The sequence below is a fragment of the Halictus rubicundus genome, chromosome 14, assembly GCF_050948215.1.
Source record: "Halictus rubicundus isolate RS-2024b chromosome 14, iyHalRubi1_principal, whole genome shotgun sequence".
Lineage (NCBI taxonomy): Eukaryota > Metazoa > Arthropoda > Insecta > Hymenoptera > Halictidae > Halictus > Halictus rubicundus.
In genome coordinates, this window is record NC_135162.1 from 1,707,286 (window position 1) to 1,725,953 (window position 18,668).

General features: G+C 40.0%; 1 protein-coding gene and 1 long non-coding RNA gene across 3 annotated transcripts in view; one reads left to right on the plus strand and one right to left on the minus strand.

The window, feature by feature from the left end:
• The first annotated feature begins 3,302 nt into the window (after positions 1-3,302).
• Positions 3,303-18,668, plus strand: part of LOC143360820 (uncharacterized) — a 283,741-nt gene continuing 268,375 nt past the window's right edge. The window contains exons 1-2 of the long non-coding RNA XR_013083354.1: positions 3,303-3,974; positions 4,019-5,275. This is a non-coding gene — a long non-coding RNA (uncharacterized LOC143360820). The remainder of the gene's footprint in view (positions 3,975-4,018; positions 5,276-18,668) is intronic.
• LOC143360806 (regulator of G-protein signaling 11) overlaps positions 6,871-18,668 on the minus strand; it is a 188,860-nt gene continuing 177,062 nt past the window's right edge. For both annotated transcript variants that reach the window (XM_076799940.1, XM_076799939.1), the window contains exons 15-16: positions 15,829-16,375; positions 6,871-7,017 (exon numbers count right to left, since the gene is read on the minus strand). In XM_076799940.1, the coding sequence (XP_076656055.1) occupies positions 6,957-7,017; positions 15,829-16,375 (608 nt within the window). In that variant the 3' untranslated portion in view covers positions 6,871-6,956. The remainder of the gene's footprint in view (positions 7,018-15,828; positions 16,376-18,668) is intronic.

An 18,668-nucleotide genomic window follows, 5' to 3' on the forward strand; every position in this document is an offset into this window, starting at 1 on the left:
ACACACACACACACACACACACACACACACACGCACGCACGCACGCACGCACGCACGCGCGCACGCACGCACGCACGCACGCACGCACGCACGCACGCACGCACACGCACACACACTTTCCGTGGGGTTTTGTTAAATGATAAAACGTGATAAAAGCTAAGTCGATTTGCTCTTGCACGTAGCAAGTTTTGTCTATTTAAATTTCCCTGTCCATGTTTGTATACGAAATAATAATTATCCAACCAGATGCGTTTAACGTTCTGAAACAGGATTAAAACGAAACGTAGTGGGTCATTTTCTGCCCTCTTGCTTCGTTCATCTACTTCATTTCATTCGTACCGTTCTGGTATGTTTATACAAATAAACGAATGTTCCCCGATTGCGCTGTTATAATATCTTACGGTAATTTCAAATGTATGATCATGTCAGTTCTTTTCATTCACTTCCATTTCAGAACATCGCTAGAAATCTCCGTTTATTCGTTTGAGTACGATACGGATCAAATGAGACGAACGAATTATTAAATTTTGACTAAATACATTAATTATTCAACGACCATATCTGATTATAATACAACGGTTCGTATAGTCCACGTATACCTGTGTACATATACTCGTATACACCAGTGCCGGGCACGTTTGCCTCAATTGAGATAAAACTCAATTGAAGACGCGAGACACCAGCAAACGCGACGAAGGTGCGCGCGCTGCATGAAAGAGAGGTTGGTGGGGGAAGCAAGCGTTTGAGGGCCCCAACCGTGCCCAGCACTGGTATACACTATCGCTCAACAATTTGGGATCTTGTTTATCGAGTATGATTTACTAAAGAAAAATAAGGAAGAATTGTTGTAATTCATAATACTGCATCTCATCACTATGTAGTTGTACTTCCATGATAAAATCAATACGAGAAATTCTTTCGGTGGAATGAAAGGAAAATTGTGTCTAAGGCTATAATTTTAAATGAATATGTTATCATTTTCTTTATAATTGTATGTATTAAAAATTTTGCTGAATTAAAAATGATGAATTAAAAAAACTACTGTCCTGATCTCAAATAATCCCAAACTTTTGAGCAGTTGTAGATATCCATACATATACAATATATAATATATGTCTGAATTTAATTTGTGTGTTTCCTTCGCTCTTATTTCTCCACTTATATTGAAGCACTAATTTTAATCCTTCCCTTTTGCTTACAAGATTTCAAGATTCGGAAACTGTTAATATAAAAGCACATTAGAGACCTTTCCCAAATATTTACGAAATGTAAACATGTTATTTACTTATTCGTTAAAGAATTGTGGAGCTTTTGATGATTGAAAAGAACGTATTTAATAAAACCGTATCTTTCTGCACATCACAATTTGTTATCTTTATAACTGTTCACTTGTTATATTCTTATTTCTAATTTTGTTCGAATTGTCTTGCAAAGTAATTTATCTTGATTCAAGTCAAAATGATACAACTTGAACTGAAACGCTACATGTTTCCATGTAATGTATCATGTAATAACAGGATATAGATTAATTTCTTAACTATAATGCTAAATTTCTAGGTATGTAGTTTTTAGAACGTACGCGAAAGCAATAAGATAGTAAATTTACCTAATATAATATAAAGTTCAGATGCAATGTCATGGGACACTCCAAGGATCGCTGAAATCTTGAATCGGTCAACCGTTTCCTCACAAACGCGACATTAATGATTTTCCTTTTTGTATTTTCCGTCAGCAATGTTTTTAACATCGAAATGTTCAGACAACACTGCTTGTCGTTCTAAACGTTTTCGTTAGGAGCCTCGTTGCATGTATTTTTTTCTTGGGGTTTTCAGGTACTTTGTCAGTCTTTCGGTGGTAAATATGGCTCATTTTCGCTCAATTGTATTATTACATAACTATTCAGGCTGAAGAGGAAAAAACAAGAAGAAAATCTTGGTATTCGTTCGGACATTTTGCAAATCGAGTCATTAATTTGAAACATCTTATGTAGGTACAGTAAAGTCTTGATCTAAGCTAGATCCTCGGGTCCGTGCTCCGATATAGATCGAGTAGAGCTACTATTTTTTTTTTGTGGCCTCGCCGACCGCGCCAAACGTAGAAAAGGACGGCGCGCGTAAACACAGACCACACGGCCGAAGGCGCACTACATACCGTCAATTAAACCACTAAATACAGTTCAAATTATTTCGTGTTTAGTGTCATTTTAATCTAAAAATGCCACAAATAAGTTGGTGAAAGTCCCATAAAAAAATAATGAGAAATAAAGAGGTTTCGTTATTGGATTAGTAGTGGTTCACATCGCCATATCCGACCCGGTATCGGATTACGTGGCATGTTTACACTACTCGGTCACCGAAGCAGCTCGAGCTTCTCTGCCCTTCGCGGGGTATCCCCCCCCAGTGGAAAGGGTAGGCGAACTGACTAAGATCGTACAGCTCCGTCCGGCTTAGATCAAGACTTTACTGTATGTTGTATTTTATTTATCTGTTGAATAACTAAACAAATTTCAACTAGGTACCGAATTTCTACATATGTAAAATACTTAAATTAGATATTTTTTTAAACATAGAGAAAAAGATCTAAATTCATTTTGAAATTGTTCATTTTCAGCAATCCATTCTTGATTAAATAATGTCCATTAGAACTTTAATAGCAATGTACTGTATGTAACATTTGGCAAACGGGATTGATATACGATTTAAATTATTTCTAGTTAATGAACAAATGTCACTGTTACTGATACAAAAGTAAATTATATCGTACCATAAGCGATACTTTTTTTATTTTCTCGTGTTATAATATTAACATTCAATTAGATACAATTCAAAATAACGAATCTTTATGACTTCTTCTGTCTGTATTCTTCGTTTATGCAAAGTACTGGAAGACGTTTATAGTTAAGAAATAGGATTGTTTGTACGTATTCATGAGTGTTATTTGTACTTAATCTTAAAATAGTTTAAGTAAATTTTAAAACTTGAACCGACTTCGAAACTTTATTTAAAAAAGATAGTTTTTACTCATCTTAAAATTATAAAATGATAACAAATTTTTGAGCTTGTACTTTCTCAGAAATATTATGGATATCTCCTGTTATTTATTATTTAATACTGTCTTTGTATGTAGAGAATATATCAAAATTTATAAGCATCTTTTCAGTGCTGAATTGCATTCGTATAAATAATGAAAGAAGCTTACATAAACATAAATTTTGTTTGACTTGATTTTTCTGTTTCAAGTATACTTGTTATTATGTTGATAATTCTCGTTAGCAATAAATTAAACTAACATAGCAATTTCGTAGTGAAAAGTGTGTTACACCAACTTCGTTTGTACAAGTACATATATATGAAAATATCGACTGGAAAGAAAATTAATTAGTACACTTTCTCATTTAAACATTTTTTATTAGTTTTACGCGGATAAATTGCATCCGAATGTATACTTACATGCTTTGGAATATTCTGTGTAAATCTATACACATATAATTCTTTCCGAGTCAGTAAAATTAGCAGTTTCAATTTATGTACTACGTTCGCTACTAGATTAATATTTAATATTTGGCTAAAGTTCCGAAAATAGGTCAAGTCGGATTGAGCTCAAATTTTAGACATAGCCTCATTTTGCATTAAAAACATGTTTCCCAAAATGATGTTTGTAGATTCGAAAAATGTTTTTTATCATTTTATTGTAATTTTTTATCATACCGACATAACATTTTCTACCTTACCGGAATTTCCGTACCAATTTCTACATGTTTTTGTATCAAACCAATCAATGTGTTTGCGTCTCTTTTATTGTCTGGACACATTTCCAAGCGATATCTACCGCCATGCTCAACCATGCCTATAAAACAATAAAATTTGGACATAATCATATTCAAATCTAACCCAGACCTAGCCCAACCCGCGTACATCAATAACAAATTCAGAAACGGCACCTAATCCAAGCGTTATGCCGGTAAGGTAGAAAATGTTGTGTTGATAAGGTAGAAAATGATATTAATATGATATAAAAGTTTTTCGAGTCGCCAAAAATTCTTTTGGGAAACATGTTTTTAATCTAAAATGAGGTTATGTGAAAAATTTGAGCTCAATCCGATTTGACCGATTTTCGGAACTTCAGACAATATGTTTTCGTAATATAACCGTATTAAATAGTGAAATGAAGTGAGGTGGCGTCAAGAGATCCAGGTTGTATAGCGATCCTTTAAGCTGTCCCTTGACTGATAATAAGATCATTACTATAATATACGACGCGTAAAATCTATTTTTCAGTGTTTATGATTCGAGTTGAACAGATAGTACAGCAATGCATACATATATGTATATCTGTGTATATAAATACCTCTGAGTATGGAGAACAAAAATAGTTTTTTGATTCGTTTTGAAGTTTCTTTCAGGAGTTTCTGAGGATTGTTTAGTGGAATTTCATAGGGTAATGTAAACGAATAGGTCCTATTTATTCATAAATCATCGCAACTCGCAAATAAGACTCAGTCATACGACGAAACTATTCTCACTAATGGTTTCAGTCACGATCAACTGAATAATTTCAACACCTATGCTCTATACTCGTTATATTTATTTCCCTAAGAACTGTAATATATTTGTCATTTTCATCTTATTATCAACTACCTATCTATAATGAGAATGCTTACAATAGCTGTGGGGAGCTCTCAAATTATCATTATATTCGTCATTAATACTTTATAGTTTCTTAGTACTTGCCTCGAGTGCCCGAACTCTAGTATAGACTACATTACTTTTACTTCTAGTCTAATGCTCTGCACTTTGTGAATATTGTTGTACATAAACAGAATGAAATTAATATAGACAATATTAATGGCCCGTCGAAAACATTTATTCGCTAATACCCAGACGTGTTAACATTTAACATAATTGTTTTTAGGCAACACTTCAACGACTTCCAACGAGCTTATTTGACGCGAAACTTTTATCCGTTTAAATTCAGTCACTCGTCTACTATTTGAACCTTCGCCAAGACAATGGTTCATTATAATATCGATACTTTCCATTTTATAACGTTCCAGGTTATAAAAACATTAGTTGCTCCATATTTTGTGCATCATTTAAATACAATTGCCTCTACATTCAATGCCCGGCACGTGTGCCTCTATTGAGGCAAAACCGTCCCCGCCATAACGCCCACTGTTCGCTTCCATCAAGTGCCGTTATCGTGGGGCAACAAAGACGTGAGACACCAGCGAACGCGGCGAAGGTGCGCGTTGCATGAAAGAGAGGTTGGTGCACTGGTCTACATACATATATCAGTGGAGTCTTTCAAGATTATTTCTCTCGTTCTTAAAATACAGGTCGTCCAAGTTATCTTTATCAAGCAGTGTGATACATTTTCTAAGGAGAATTAAAATAGATAAATCGTATGGTCAACGTTTATTTATAATTTTATCAAGATCTAACGAATCCAAATCCATGGATTCTAGGCACTGGGGCAGTAACAGTACCAAGAATCCATCGTACATCCGAAGCATCTTTAAAGAACGATATTTCAATATTTTCGGCAATCGACAGTCGAATATCGTTATTCCTACTGCGTTATTCCTATCTAGTTTCCTCTGGTTTTCGTTCTTTAAATTTAATTTCATATAATTACAAACAGTGATTAGTGACACGTTACACACTGAGTTTCTACAATCAAAACGGAACAATTTCGTTTCCCCTCTATTTCTTAAATGTAAAGCAGGCCGTTGTATGCTCAGGCCGTAAGTAGGTTTAATGTCGCATTAAATTGTTGTATATTTAGGTACTTATCATGTATAGGGTAAATGCACAATTACTATTTGCACAGGATAGTAATTAAATATTACCACAGTAAAGCGATCCTATTGTGAACGGTAATGTTAATCACTTACAGACTGTTATAAATAATGCACTATTGGGATTCAACTATAACATCATCAATAAACAAGTAGTCAACAACCGAAACGCATTGGCAACAAATAGCGGTAACATTGTATACTTAGGTACAAGAAAAGACAAAGATTGTTCTATAAATAAACAAGTTAATCATCGCTGCAACCATTTTGAAATACGAGTATATAAAAATCATCATTTACATGGAATTGTGTATTAAAGAAATTTACGATTTGCTGGAGCGGTCAATGGGCTCATATTTGACAATCATCCGCGAATCGTAATTTTACGTTTAATACTTTCACAGTGCTAAACTAAACTTTATCACCCAACGTGCACGCTAATTACACTTTTCTATTCTCGTCGTTAAACAGAGAAATACCATGAAACATCTTAAATTACATTTCATTGCTTAGCGACATAGACAGACACGACACTATTTATCCATTCTTTAATCACAATTCATTTGCTAACTTCATTGTACGTACATATTATGTACTTTATTCTAGTGTACATTGAATTTAACAGTTTACTCTTCTATAAATGCAGAAACGTTTTACACGAATTCCTATAAATGAATAACAATGTATCCTACGGGAATAAAATAAAAACGGATGCATTTTCAGACAACAATTATTCAAAAGTTACTTGTACATTACTATTCTCAAGGCGATGCAATTTGCAAGAAGGATTTTTCGTTTATTAGCATTGAATTGCATTAGATAGAATGTCATAAATGTATTTTATCGTGTTAAAATTTGTATTACTAGTTTATGTACAAGAAACATCGTATTGCGCACGAGTGCACAAGTATATTATCTTTAAATTGTAAACGACGCCTTTCCAATGTATTGCCTCCGTCCAAACAATGATTCTTCTTCACATCAAACGATATTGGCAAATAATTCTGTGCTTCACTGACGTCCAATCACGAATCAATCGAGGAAACGGAAATAATGATGAAGCAATTTCAATAGCTCGGGCACTCGAACTTAGAAATAAAATCAAAATGGAACTTCGGAATCTTTACGTGTAAAATGTAAGTTTAATATTAACGCCAAGTTACAAATAACCTAAAGTTGAATAAGTTTTTACATACGGTGCATCCACTCTACAGTTTTCCCTGAAACAAATGATCAAATTCAAATATTAGTGAACGTATTTACAAACACAGTCGAAGAGTTACAGTGATTTTGTTGCGAAATTTCCGAAAATTCAGTGATCGCCACCTGTTTTTACATTTTAAATACAGACTTCTATCGGACACGTATAAAAAGGTTAAACTTTACTTCAGAAAACCAGGAATTTGTAACTTTTTTTATGTAAGCTTGTAGATTTTTGTAAGAAAATTCCGAAAATCTCGATATTAATCCTAGGAGATCAGTAGTTTAAAAGTTATGCTTAAGTTATGTTTAAAGTTGAGCGATGTTAAACGTTTTTGACAAGGGCGTCGCCATGTTGGTATGTACTCAGCGTCGCACGTCGTCTAAAGATCGTAGCCACTAGATGGCAGCACAAGCACACGGTGATGTTGATAACGTAGATTTGCAAGCGTACTTGGAGCGGATAATTGTAAACCACACGTCGACAACGCAAAGTTGTTAATCTTCAGAAAACACAGGTGCGAGATAAAAAATGAATCTAGCGGATAGGATCCCTAAAAAATTTTACTTATGCGTTTTCAAGAAATAGTTAGGAATATTTGGCAGCATGTTGCCTGTTAGAAAGGGTATGTAAGCAGGCGCAATGCTGACGTAGCTTCTCTCGAGCAGCCGTGCGGCGGTACACTCACACACCCCTCAGTCGGCGTGAGTCTGTACCTATGAGGGTTGCAATGCTCCAGGAGGCCAGTTTTTGCGCCTAAAAAACGCAAAGGTAGGATTTTTGGGACGCACACTAGATTAATCTTTTATCTAGAGAGCGTATTCACACAAGACTCTTACTTTTGTGTTTTTTAGACGTAGGAAGAGAGATCACCGACCCTTGCAATCCTCGTAAGTACACGTATATTTTGACCTAGTGATTTGAGTGCGCCACATACACTCGCTGGAGCTTCTCCTAGCGGCCGTTTATGGCGTGTCGATCGCAGGGATCTAAACCATTAAAACTCGTTTACAATTTCGAACTTACAACTAATCTGTTGCTGACATGTCATTTTACACATTTGAAACTCAAGTTTACAATTTTAAAAGTAGAATTGAACATATTAACAATATAAAATTTGTCGGTAAGTCGAATTAGGTAGAAGAGTTTGACATTAGATACGCAGTGGTCATTTCTCTTGTCCAGGGAAATGAATTGGTATTTTGACCTAGGGGCAGGGACACATCTCCTGCGGGGAGGCCAGAGATACGACGCGGCATACGCTAGAAGAGTGCTCAGCGTGGTCGGGGCCGCGTCGTGTCCTTGGGGCGTTATCCGGTGAGACCGCTCGCTGCCGGCTATGGTTGTCCACATGGTGACCGTTCACCATGCTCAATAATAACATGAGTAAAATAGGTCCATTGCAGATATAATTTTCAGGGTTTCTTAGTTACTATGAGTATTTTCAAAAAATATGTTTCAAACCGGGAAATTCCGTTCACGATAAGTGAATGTTCACTTGTAAGTACATACCAACATGGCGACGTCGTTACCTGTCAGAAACTCTTAAAATCACTCAATTTTACATACGCATAATTTTTGAGCTACTGATCTCCTAAAATTGAAACTTGTAACGCGACGAGGAACAATAAAGCGTCAAGACCCCTCGTCACCCCCCCCCCCCCCCGATGTAACAGAAGAATTGCGCCGAGGCAGCGTGGCCGGCGGTTCAAGGGGAACCGCGGGTTCTGGAACCTTCTAGACCCCTAGTAACGCGTTATTCATAAAGATAGCAACGAGTCCATATAAATATCGGTAGATTACCGCGGAGTAAGCACTCTTGCTGCACCTGTAGGAGAGGACGAGGTAAGACTACGGCCGCCTACAGGATGGGAGAGTACGAAGCAATGCTATCGGACGCCCAGCAACAGAGCTGCACCTGTGGGAGAGGAAGAGGTAAGACCACGGCCGCCCACAGGATGGGAGAGTACGAAGCAATGCTATCGGACGCCCAGCAGCCCAGGAGAGGACAGGGGTTGCACCTGGACGCCTCTCTGGATACATGGGAGAGGACGGCCATGAAGGCCGGCCGCCCGCCGAGAGGAAAGAACAGGGTAGCTTCCTGGCCGCCTGGTTCCTCTGTACGTTACGGAGAGGACGGCCGGCGAAACCGCGTCGTCGTCGTATTCCCAGAGGGAGAGTACGGTTGAAATAAACCGGACGCCCGATGGTGGTATCGCGTATTATATAAAATCTTTTCTTAAATTATTCGTTGCTAGCTTTTTCTCTCACTCTCTTGAAAGAATCTATTTTATAACAAAACCTATCTCCCATCCTTTGTACTAATATTTTTGGAAAATATATCCTATGTCTCCAGATATTCCGACTCCTGTCATTCCACAACCACCGCAATCCTTTACGTTACAAACTTCGATTTTCGACATTTTCTCGTCAAAATCTGCAGGATTACATAAAAGAAATTAAAAATTTCTGCATTCCTGAAGTAAAGTTTAGCCTTTTAAAATAACAAAGTTTTGAAAAACGATGCCATCGGATAATTTAAATTACCAGTAAAAAAATTATTTGTGAAACGTTATAAATAATGCGTTAAAGTCGAAGAGAAATATGAGAAACAATAATTGATATAGGTATTTTAACTTTTTTAACTATTTGTTTATAATAAAATGTTTTCATTTCGCTTTTATTGTAAAATGGATCTTACTTACAATTGACACGTTTTTGTCTATTTAATCTTATTTACAACTAAAAAAGATTGAAATATATAACTAAAAAGTATGTAAAGTTTAATAGTCATTTTTTTCTTAGACCAAAATAAGTATGTTTCAAGTTATTTAAAAACTGAAAAACTGAATACATTCGAAAAGATGTTGTCTTGTTACAAATATTATATAGGTGTGAAAATCATTTTGGTTTCTGTTCTGGAATTTTATAGCTACAGTGGATCCACTAAATGGACACTAAATTTCCGATTTGCGAAAGATCGTCAATGCTTAAGCTATTATAATTTGATTAAAAAAATAGTACACCAATCAACCTATTCTTATTATAAAGTTTGAGAATTTACTCTCATAAACTCCTTATCATGTATTTTTATCTACGACACTTTTGCAGGGTGCAACGGGTCGAAAACTGAAGAGATGTTTGCCCCCAAAATTGCTACCAATTCCATCTCTAAAATCTTTGAAACATTTTTTACGTGAACGAATTAACGATAGGTCTGGAGATTGGAGCCTCGCTTTTGCAACGACGTAAAAAAAGTCAAGTGCGATTTTTTTCGATCCGTTTTGTTAAGCTTTAAATGAAAGGCGTACTGCCAAATTTACAGGAATATAAGGTACACCATGGAGACTTTACACGACCGAACATGTTTTTCCTTTTTATTCAACAATTTTTAGAAAATCGTAAAGGGGATGCTTTAATCTTCACATTTACAGTGAATTCAGCCACGAAAAAAAATTTAATGTATTTTGGAAAATACAATAAAAACGAAGTATTCGTATTCAGTTTTCACAAAGAGCATAATGTGTCTTACATGTAGTTTTTTTGCGGCCAAAAATAGGCATTTTTAATTTTACTATTTTTATTGGTATAATCTTTATAGTCATAAATTCTAGTTTACCGAACAACACTCCTCACGATGTAAACAATAACACTGTATACATATGTATATGAGAAGGACAAATTTTTCTTCATAACACAGATTTGTATGGTTCTGTATAGTGTCTTATAGTATTGTCGCGGAGTGCATGAGGGGTACTGGAATGTACATAAATTCTAATTGATAGACTATCAATTAAGTTCGACAATGAATTGTTTCATATATGTACAGTCACTCATAGTAATATAAAGACACTGTAAAAAAGACGATAACTTTTCTAAGACTGAAGAGGGTTAGAACAATAGTTAGTTAGTTTAGTTTACTACACGAAGAGAAAAAGAAATTTTGAAAAAATTCCAATTGCTCTCAATTGCGAAACAAATTCTAGAAATTGTTTTTTAGAACTTTTTGTGTAGGCCTATATTGAAAATTTAAGAAATTCGTTTTGTAGATTTATATTAGTTATATACCCTCTGAAAATTTCATAAAAATTGATCATCATTGCAATGAATCATACATGGTTAAAGATGATAAAAATCGTAGTTTTCTACCCGTAACGGTGACATAACCGTATTTCATGTAGACCGGACCGCCCCCGAAGAAAATCCGTATCGATTATCGACCAATAGCTCATATTTGTTGCGCGTGCCGAGTACGATCAAGTTTTCAGGAACCTGCTATACCTTAGACCAGGCTTCGGAATTAATAGCAATCCTCGAGGCAGTGACTCGGCCGCGCGTCTCGCTCATCGTGACGGTTCTAGTTCTCGAGCCACCTCAGGCCCGTACCATACGAACTTCACGTGGCGCATTAAGGTCAATGCAGATCTCACAGGTCGGCAAGCCCGGCGGTTTTTCCCAGTTTATACGAATTTTGGGGTCCGGGACAGCTACATGAGAGGGTTCGAGAGACTCAATATCAATACAATGTCTCCACTTCGAACCCATACGAAATGGCGTCTTTCCACCCCCTACAATCGTGTAGTAGTGGGCGGTAACAGTTTAATATCCTTAGCCCACTGCTATAATCCACAGCTTACGTCGAATATCATGGAATTAATCATACGGAAATTTCTTGGTAAAAATAGTATCTATTGTTACGTTTTCCGAGTAGGACGTGCTATATTATGATTAATAGGAGGAAGTCCCTTCCAGCACGTGTTGACCGTGTGTTTTCCTTCGTGTTTTTTACGTAGTTTTACGAAACTACGTAACTATTCTTTACGCTAGCCTCATTTTTAGAGTTGACCAACATTTTTAGATTTTCATTATGAAAATACATTTGCGTATAACATGATAAATTATTTAAGAAGAATTTTACATGTATAATTTACGTATGATAAAATACATATAAGGATGTGTAATCTGCTTCACTAAGTGCCAGGAACGTTTCCTATTTCCATGGTGTTGTAAAGGAGATAGTTTACCTAAGGAGCTGTGAAACCCCTAAAAACATTTTTTTTTGTGCCATGCACAGCAGGGAATTGTCAACGCGCTCTCGAAATTCCATCTGGAAAAGGCTCGACAGGCCAGAGAAGAAATTCGGTTTCAAAGCCTGGCACGGTTGCCGGCTGCTAAACGCTAGGGCCAAAACCAGAGTTGTAATGTTGAGCCGGCCGGACTGGCCTGTGAGATATGTATTGACCTTTAAGGCGACATCCGTAGCAATACATTTTCACATCAATCATGAAGTGCCAATGAGAATGCGTTTTTTTTGTGTCAATGGTATCCCCTGTAGACCGATTCCACTGCGTCGGATGATAATTTTGAGAAAATACATTTGGAAAGTAGTTTCAGTTATATTGTTAAAATTTTACTGACATTTAGGAATACTAGATTTTCACATATGTTTATACCTGCTTGTCGAGTAAGAAGAATTGAAATTATGAAGATTGAAAATTATCATACGATGCAGAGGAATAGGCCTACATGAGATACCATTAACAAATATACTCATTAACAATAGTACTTCATGGGTGATGTGGAAATGTGTTGATACAATAGTCGCCCTAATGCACCACGCGCAGTTCATATGGTACGAGTCCGTGGTGGCTCGAGAAGTAGGACCGTCACGGGGTGCGAGACGTTCGACCGGGTCAAAGGGGCGTAGCCCTCTAAACTGTCTCGAGGATTGCTATTAATTCTGAAGCCTGTCTTAGACCATATATAATTATAGACCCGGCTGCAAATAACATGCACTGTCCCAAGATTATATCATCTACCTTGAAATACTAAGAAAAATATATACAATGTCGAATACAATGCTTCTATCGTAACACATGCATCATTTCATACACTATCCACAATTTCGAATTATCTTGTAACGTCAGTTGTGGGCTGCAGTGCTCCGTTATCTTGGGACACTGTATCCTATGCATATCCTATACCTATGTCGGGTCTATAAATATACAGAATGTCCCAAAAATGTTGTAATTCCTTGAAAGGAATGATTTCGGAAGTCATTTGATGTAAATTTTCCCTTTGCAAAAATGTTCTCCCCGGTAATGTTAAGGAGTTATTAAAGATAATCATGGACCAATCAGAGTGCTGCTACAGCGGACGGATTCCAGCTCGGCCAATGCCTATGCCGACCTACCGCAGAGGCGGCACCCATCCGCTATAGCCGTGCTCTGATTGGTCCGTGTTTTCTCTTAATAACAAGAAAACAAGGCCGCGGAAAACATTTTCGCAAAGGAAAAAGTTACTTCAAGTCACCTCAGGAATCACCCCTTTCAAGGAAGTGCAACATTTTTGGGACACCATGTATGTGGTCTAAGTGCTACGCGCACCACAGACCCTTCTCGACGACACCAATTGACCCTTAGTGGGACCGCCCGACGACAAAATATTGCCCATTTGGCGAGAACATACCCCGCGCGCGCGGGTAATTTGGAAAAGGGACCACCGCACATGGGCCGGACAATCCGGAGGTGCCAACGCTGGACAAAAATCCTCTTTCGAACATCTGACTATTTCACGGTTCTGCCGCCGTCTCACCCCGCCCAGTATGGGGTACCGACGTCGGTGCTATGGTCGTACCCTGGGGATGTTCGAACATCTCCCGGTCGAGAAGCGCGGCCGTTATGGTCTTTTTTTTGTCCTTCGTGAACAAGGCGTAAGATGAGGAGAGGGGGGGGGGGGCCCAACGCATCGCGTTACCGAAAATCGAAGGATCACTGTCGCGCTGGCTTCCTTATCGTATCGTCGCGTTAACTTAAGGGGGCCGGCATGGTTTGAAATCCATATACGTATGCAAGGGTCAAAATCTAGACAAACTGCCGCTTCAATATTGCAATGAGCAGTTTAGAAGTGGTCAATTGTGTTTCCTAAAAGTCCAATCTACGTCTGTATACAGCCGAAATTGCGAATTTCTACCTCATCGTGGAGTAATTTGTAATATTCGGCAGAAAATTCGAATTCTGAAGCAAGTATGACGTCACAAGATGGCTGCCGCTGAAAGATTCTCTTAATTTCGAGAGATTTAGTGTTCGTATCGAAAAAAGGCTCTATACAGACGTAGCAAAGACATGTACAAACACGGTGGTATGCATTTTTAATTGATTACTTACTTATTTAAGACGTAAAATGTCTAGAAAAAAGGCACAGGATAACATAGCGTGACAGTCAAGGCCAAATGCCTGCCGGCCCCCTTAAGTAACATCTTTCGGTGTGCATTGAGGCGAGACAGAAAGTCCAAAGAAGGGAAGTTGCCCAAGATAAGACCCTAGTACGATCGGCAGGAGCGGTGAGGCGATACAGTGATCCTTTCTGATTTATTTCGTAAGGCGGCTCGATGATTTTCGCTTGAGAACGAAACGATTCCCCTTTCGTTTTCTATTTCGTCTCCACATTTCGTCTCAGACACTATAGCGACAGTCCTATTGTAATTGTGTCGCTCTCGACGAGAATCTTGTAACGTACTGCATTATTGTATGATCGCGAAATTTCATTTCATGATAACCACTCGCTATGCAGAACCACGGATTTGCCAAATTTGAATGAAAAGCGCAGGCTCTCGGGTTCCGGCCATGTGGCCGCGTATGTTGTACCAATTGACTCCAATTAAGAGCCAATGGTAGTCATGTGACTTTTGCAAAGTCAGCAGATCGGTAACTGCTGTATAATTTCCGTTCACAGCCTTCAGCCTCTGACTTAGGATCCGTCTTGGTCTTGATCCGACGGGTCTTAAGTCTGTGACTAAGCTTATCACATTTTTGCTCTTTATTACCGATATTATGAATTCTGACGTCAGAAACGTGCTTCAAGTTTTTGGCTTTATTTCGCAGAGAATCAAAGCAAAATATAGCTTAATTTGTAGCTGGAGATATTTTATAGCGCGCACTACTCCCGATTTCATCCAGAAAACTCATCCAATGGCATAAAAATGCTTGGACTCCACGGCATGCACATCGTTAATTGTTGGCCTACTTCTAACGCTTATATTACCAAATACCTGCTTAATATCGGCAGCTCCTGACCAGCGTGCACTAGATTGAACCTTCCTCCTCGGAGGAATGAGCCATTTACCAGCGACAAAATATTCTTATATAAGAACGAAAACTTGAGGCACGTAAAAACATTTTTTGACGGTAATGTAGTCACTCTACCTTATCGCGAATCTACGGAGTCTTGGCTCTTAAAGAACTACAGCCAATATCATGAGGATTCCTTTCGACCTGCGAGATCCGCCCTGTCATGGGGGCTGTCCCAGTTATTCCCGTATACGAACTTTAGAACCCTTCGTATACTCGTTATCATCCGGCGGTAGTAGAAATCGGTTTCCCGAGTACGAGAAATGGTTTCCTCTCGCATGACACCCTTCCGGTGCCTGGCGCCCGAACCTAAGGTTCTCTTTTTGGCGTCGGACCTTCTAGAGTTGCGTTTGTCCGGGGTGGAGCACGCTCGTACGGCCCCGTCTCAGTGCCTGTAAAATCCCGGAGTTGCCCGATTTCCCGTTTTCTGAGGCGGCGAGGAAGTTAATGTAGGTTTGAAATTTTCAACACAGGCCCAGATAAGAAAGTTGTAAAAAGTAACTTTTAAAATTTTCTCCACGATTCTGACTAATTGCAATATTTAAAAAAATTTTTTTAAAAAGTTACCTCATCTATTAACTAACGTCTTTAAAAAGTTCAAGTAGTTTGGTCCAATATTAAAAAATTAATCGTCTTTCAAAGTGTCCTAATATTAGTGTGAGTGACTGTATGTAGTATATGATCATACGATTTATACTTACTCGTCCTCCCACGGGCATACTTCGTTAACGTTATTGTCACGCTTTTGCTGAGTTGCTGATTCAGTGACAGGCGCTGTTTGGTCGTTCTGTTGAGTGTCCGGTTTCCAAACAGGAACAACCTGCGCTTCTTCCAGCAACTCCACGGTTTCCGTTTCCGCTTGAGCCGAACTTGCCGAGTCCTTCCCGGCAGTGTCCATCGTATTACTTTTATCAAGTTCCAGTCCTCCCCTTGTCACATCACCTTCCTTCTTCTCTTCTTCCTCTAACAATGCCGCGCAACTGTCGTCCGGATTTTCAGTTAATTCACCCACAATTGCGCTAATACTTATGACAGGAGCCTTGGCTGGAGTTCTTATGGGGAAGTCCCTCTCAAGCGACAAGACTTTTGTTTTTGTAACGTATCCCTCAGAGTCTTCATTATAGGACGAAGCAGGCGGTCGACCAATTTCTCCAAGCTTTACTCTGCGGAAACTTGTGCCGATTGAATAGTTCCTGCCGATCATTTCACACCCCCCTCCACTTCTTTCGCTCGTTGACGGTACTCCACCTGTCATGTAAAAATGAACATAATACAGTCAAAAGGATTGTCATTACCTATAGCATTTATGTTTATACACACGAACACAAAGTCACGTACAGTGACTGTTGTAATTATAATATTTGGATTCCCTTCAAAACAGAACAACTTGTTTAAAAATTAACCAAACAGCTTCAGATTTTTAGAAGTTAGAAAGGTTAATCTACTGGGTAGCGCGTGTAAGAAATTTTTAAAAAGTTGCAATTGATTGACACGGCGAGGAAAATACGAACAGTCGTTACTTACAATTTTATATTCGAGCCTGTATTGAAATATATCCTACAACGTTGCCATGAGCTAAAAATATTTAAATATGTTGAAGGTCGCAGTCTTTCATGTTTTTCGGTTTATAACTGTAATTAATCTAATGGTTTTTATATCTTTCGATGCCTATCGGTCGTTTAGTGTACAAATGCACATATACAACTGACATAAATCTAAAAAATTTATTTGTTTAAATTTTTAATGCACGTTCAGATAAAAAAGGATTTATAAGTGTCATCCAGTAAATTAATCTTTCTAACTTCTAACAAAACTAGTATTATGCATTATTAGCTGCACTAAAAGTTGAATAGAAATGCTGAAACATAAAATTGTTCTTTTGTTCTTTTGTCCCCCCGCTGACGGGGGGGGGGGGGGGGTGTAAACACGCCGCGGAGCCGAACAGAGAATGGTCGGACGAGCTCCAGGTCACCGAGTGGGAGCTGCACTGGGTCGTCCGGGGACCCCGGCTGGGGGCAAGAAGGCCCCCGGCTCAGATGGGGTTCCCGGTGGTATAACGGCTCTAAAGGTCCTCGCCCCGGCATTCAAGAGCGTATTGGACGCGGGCCTGCGCCGGGAGTCTTCCCAAAGTATGGAAAAATGCGTGCCTGATTCTCCTCCACAAGGAGGGGAAACCCGCAGAGTCTCCCTCTGCATACCGGCCGGTATGTTTCCTCGACGAGGCGGGCAAGCTGTTTGAAAGAATAATTGCTGCCCGCCTCGTGGAGCATCTGTCCTTGGAGCGTCTACGCCTCCTTCGGGACAGTGTCCGGCAGTGTCGTTGGACATTTCCAATGCATTCAACTCCCTGCCCTGGAAGGAGATAATGGTAGCGCTGGAATACTTCCAGGTGTCCCCCTATCTCCGGGAGATGGCCGGCGACTACCTCCGCTGCAGAGAGGTGGTATTTACCGGCCGGTACAAGATCGTGCATACGAGGGAGATGCACCGCGGTGTTCCGCAGGGGTCGGTCCTTGGGCCGCTCCTGTGGAACCTGGCATTTGACGCGATGCTGCGGATTGTCCTCCCCCCGGATACGGGTGTCATCTGCTGTGCGGCTGATACCCTGGTTTACACCGAGGGGGACGATTGGAGGAGAACCAGGCGCCTGGCAGAGGCTTCCCTGGACTGCGTGGTCGGGCGAATCCGGAGGATGGTGCTCACCGCGACCGTCGCAAAGACCGAGGCGATCTGGTTGTATGGACCGTCTCGGTCGTGGCGTCCGCCCCGCGGGCAAGACCGCCGAACTCGCGTTATCGATACCTCCGCCGAGATCGGGCCCAGCATGAAATACCTGGGCCTGGTCATAGACGGCTGCTGGCGATTCGTGGAGCATTTCGAGCTTCTCGCCCCCCGGTTAGAGAGGACAGCATCCGCCCTTGCGCGGCTGCTGCCTATTATCGGGGGGCCGCAGTTGAAAGTCCGCCACCTCTATAGGGAGGTGGTGCGGTCCATTGCCCTTTATGTGGCCCCTGTGTGGCACCGCTCGCTCGGGGCTAGCCGGCGCATTCAAGCATTCTTGGAAAGAGTGCGGCGTCGGCTAGCCCTGCGGGTCATACGGGAATACCGCACCAACTCTGCCGAGGTTGCGGGTCTCCTCCCCGTGGTTCCACCATTCCATTTGGTGGTGTCGGAGCGGGCGAAGTTATACCACATCGCCCGCTCGTTCCGCCGCCAGCTGGGGGTGGATCTCACGTGCGCGGAGGAGGAGGAGCTCGAGGCTCGAATACGTTAGGCCCGGGCGGACGTGTTTACGGAGTGGAGGGGACTTTTGGCCCCTTCAACACGTCCGACTGTCTGGGCTCTGCTGCCCATATTTGATGCAAGGTGCAGGAGGAGGGGAAGGTTGACCTTCCGCGTCACTAAGGTGCTCTCCGCCCACGGTTGCTTCGGAGAGTACCTGCACAGGATGGGGCGGGAGCCGACTACGCAGTGCCACCACTGCGGCAAATATGTGGACACGGCCCACAGTGGTGCCAAGGCGGCAAAAAATCCATTTTAT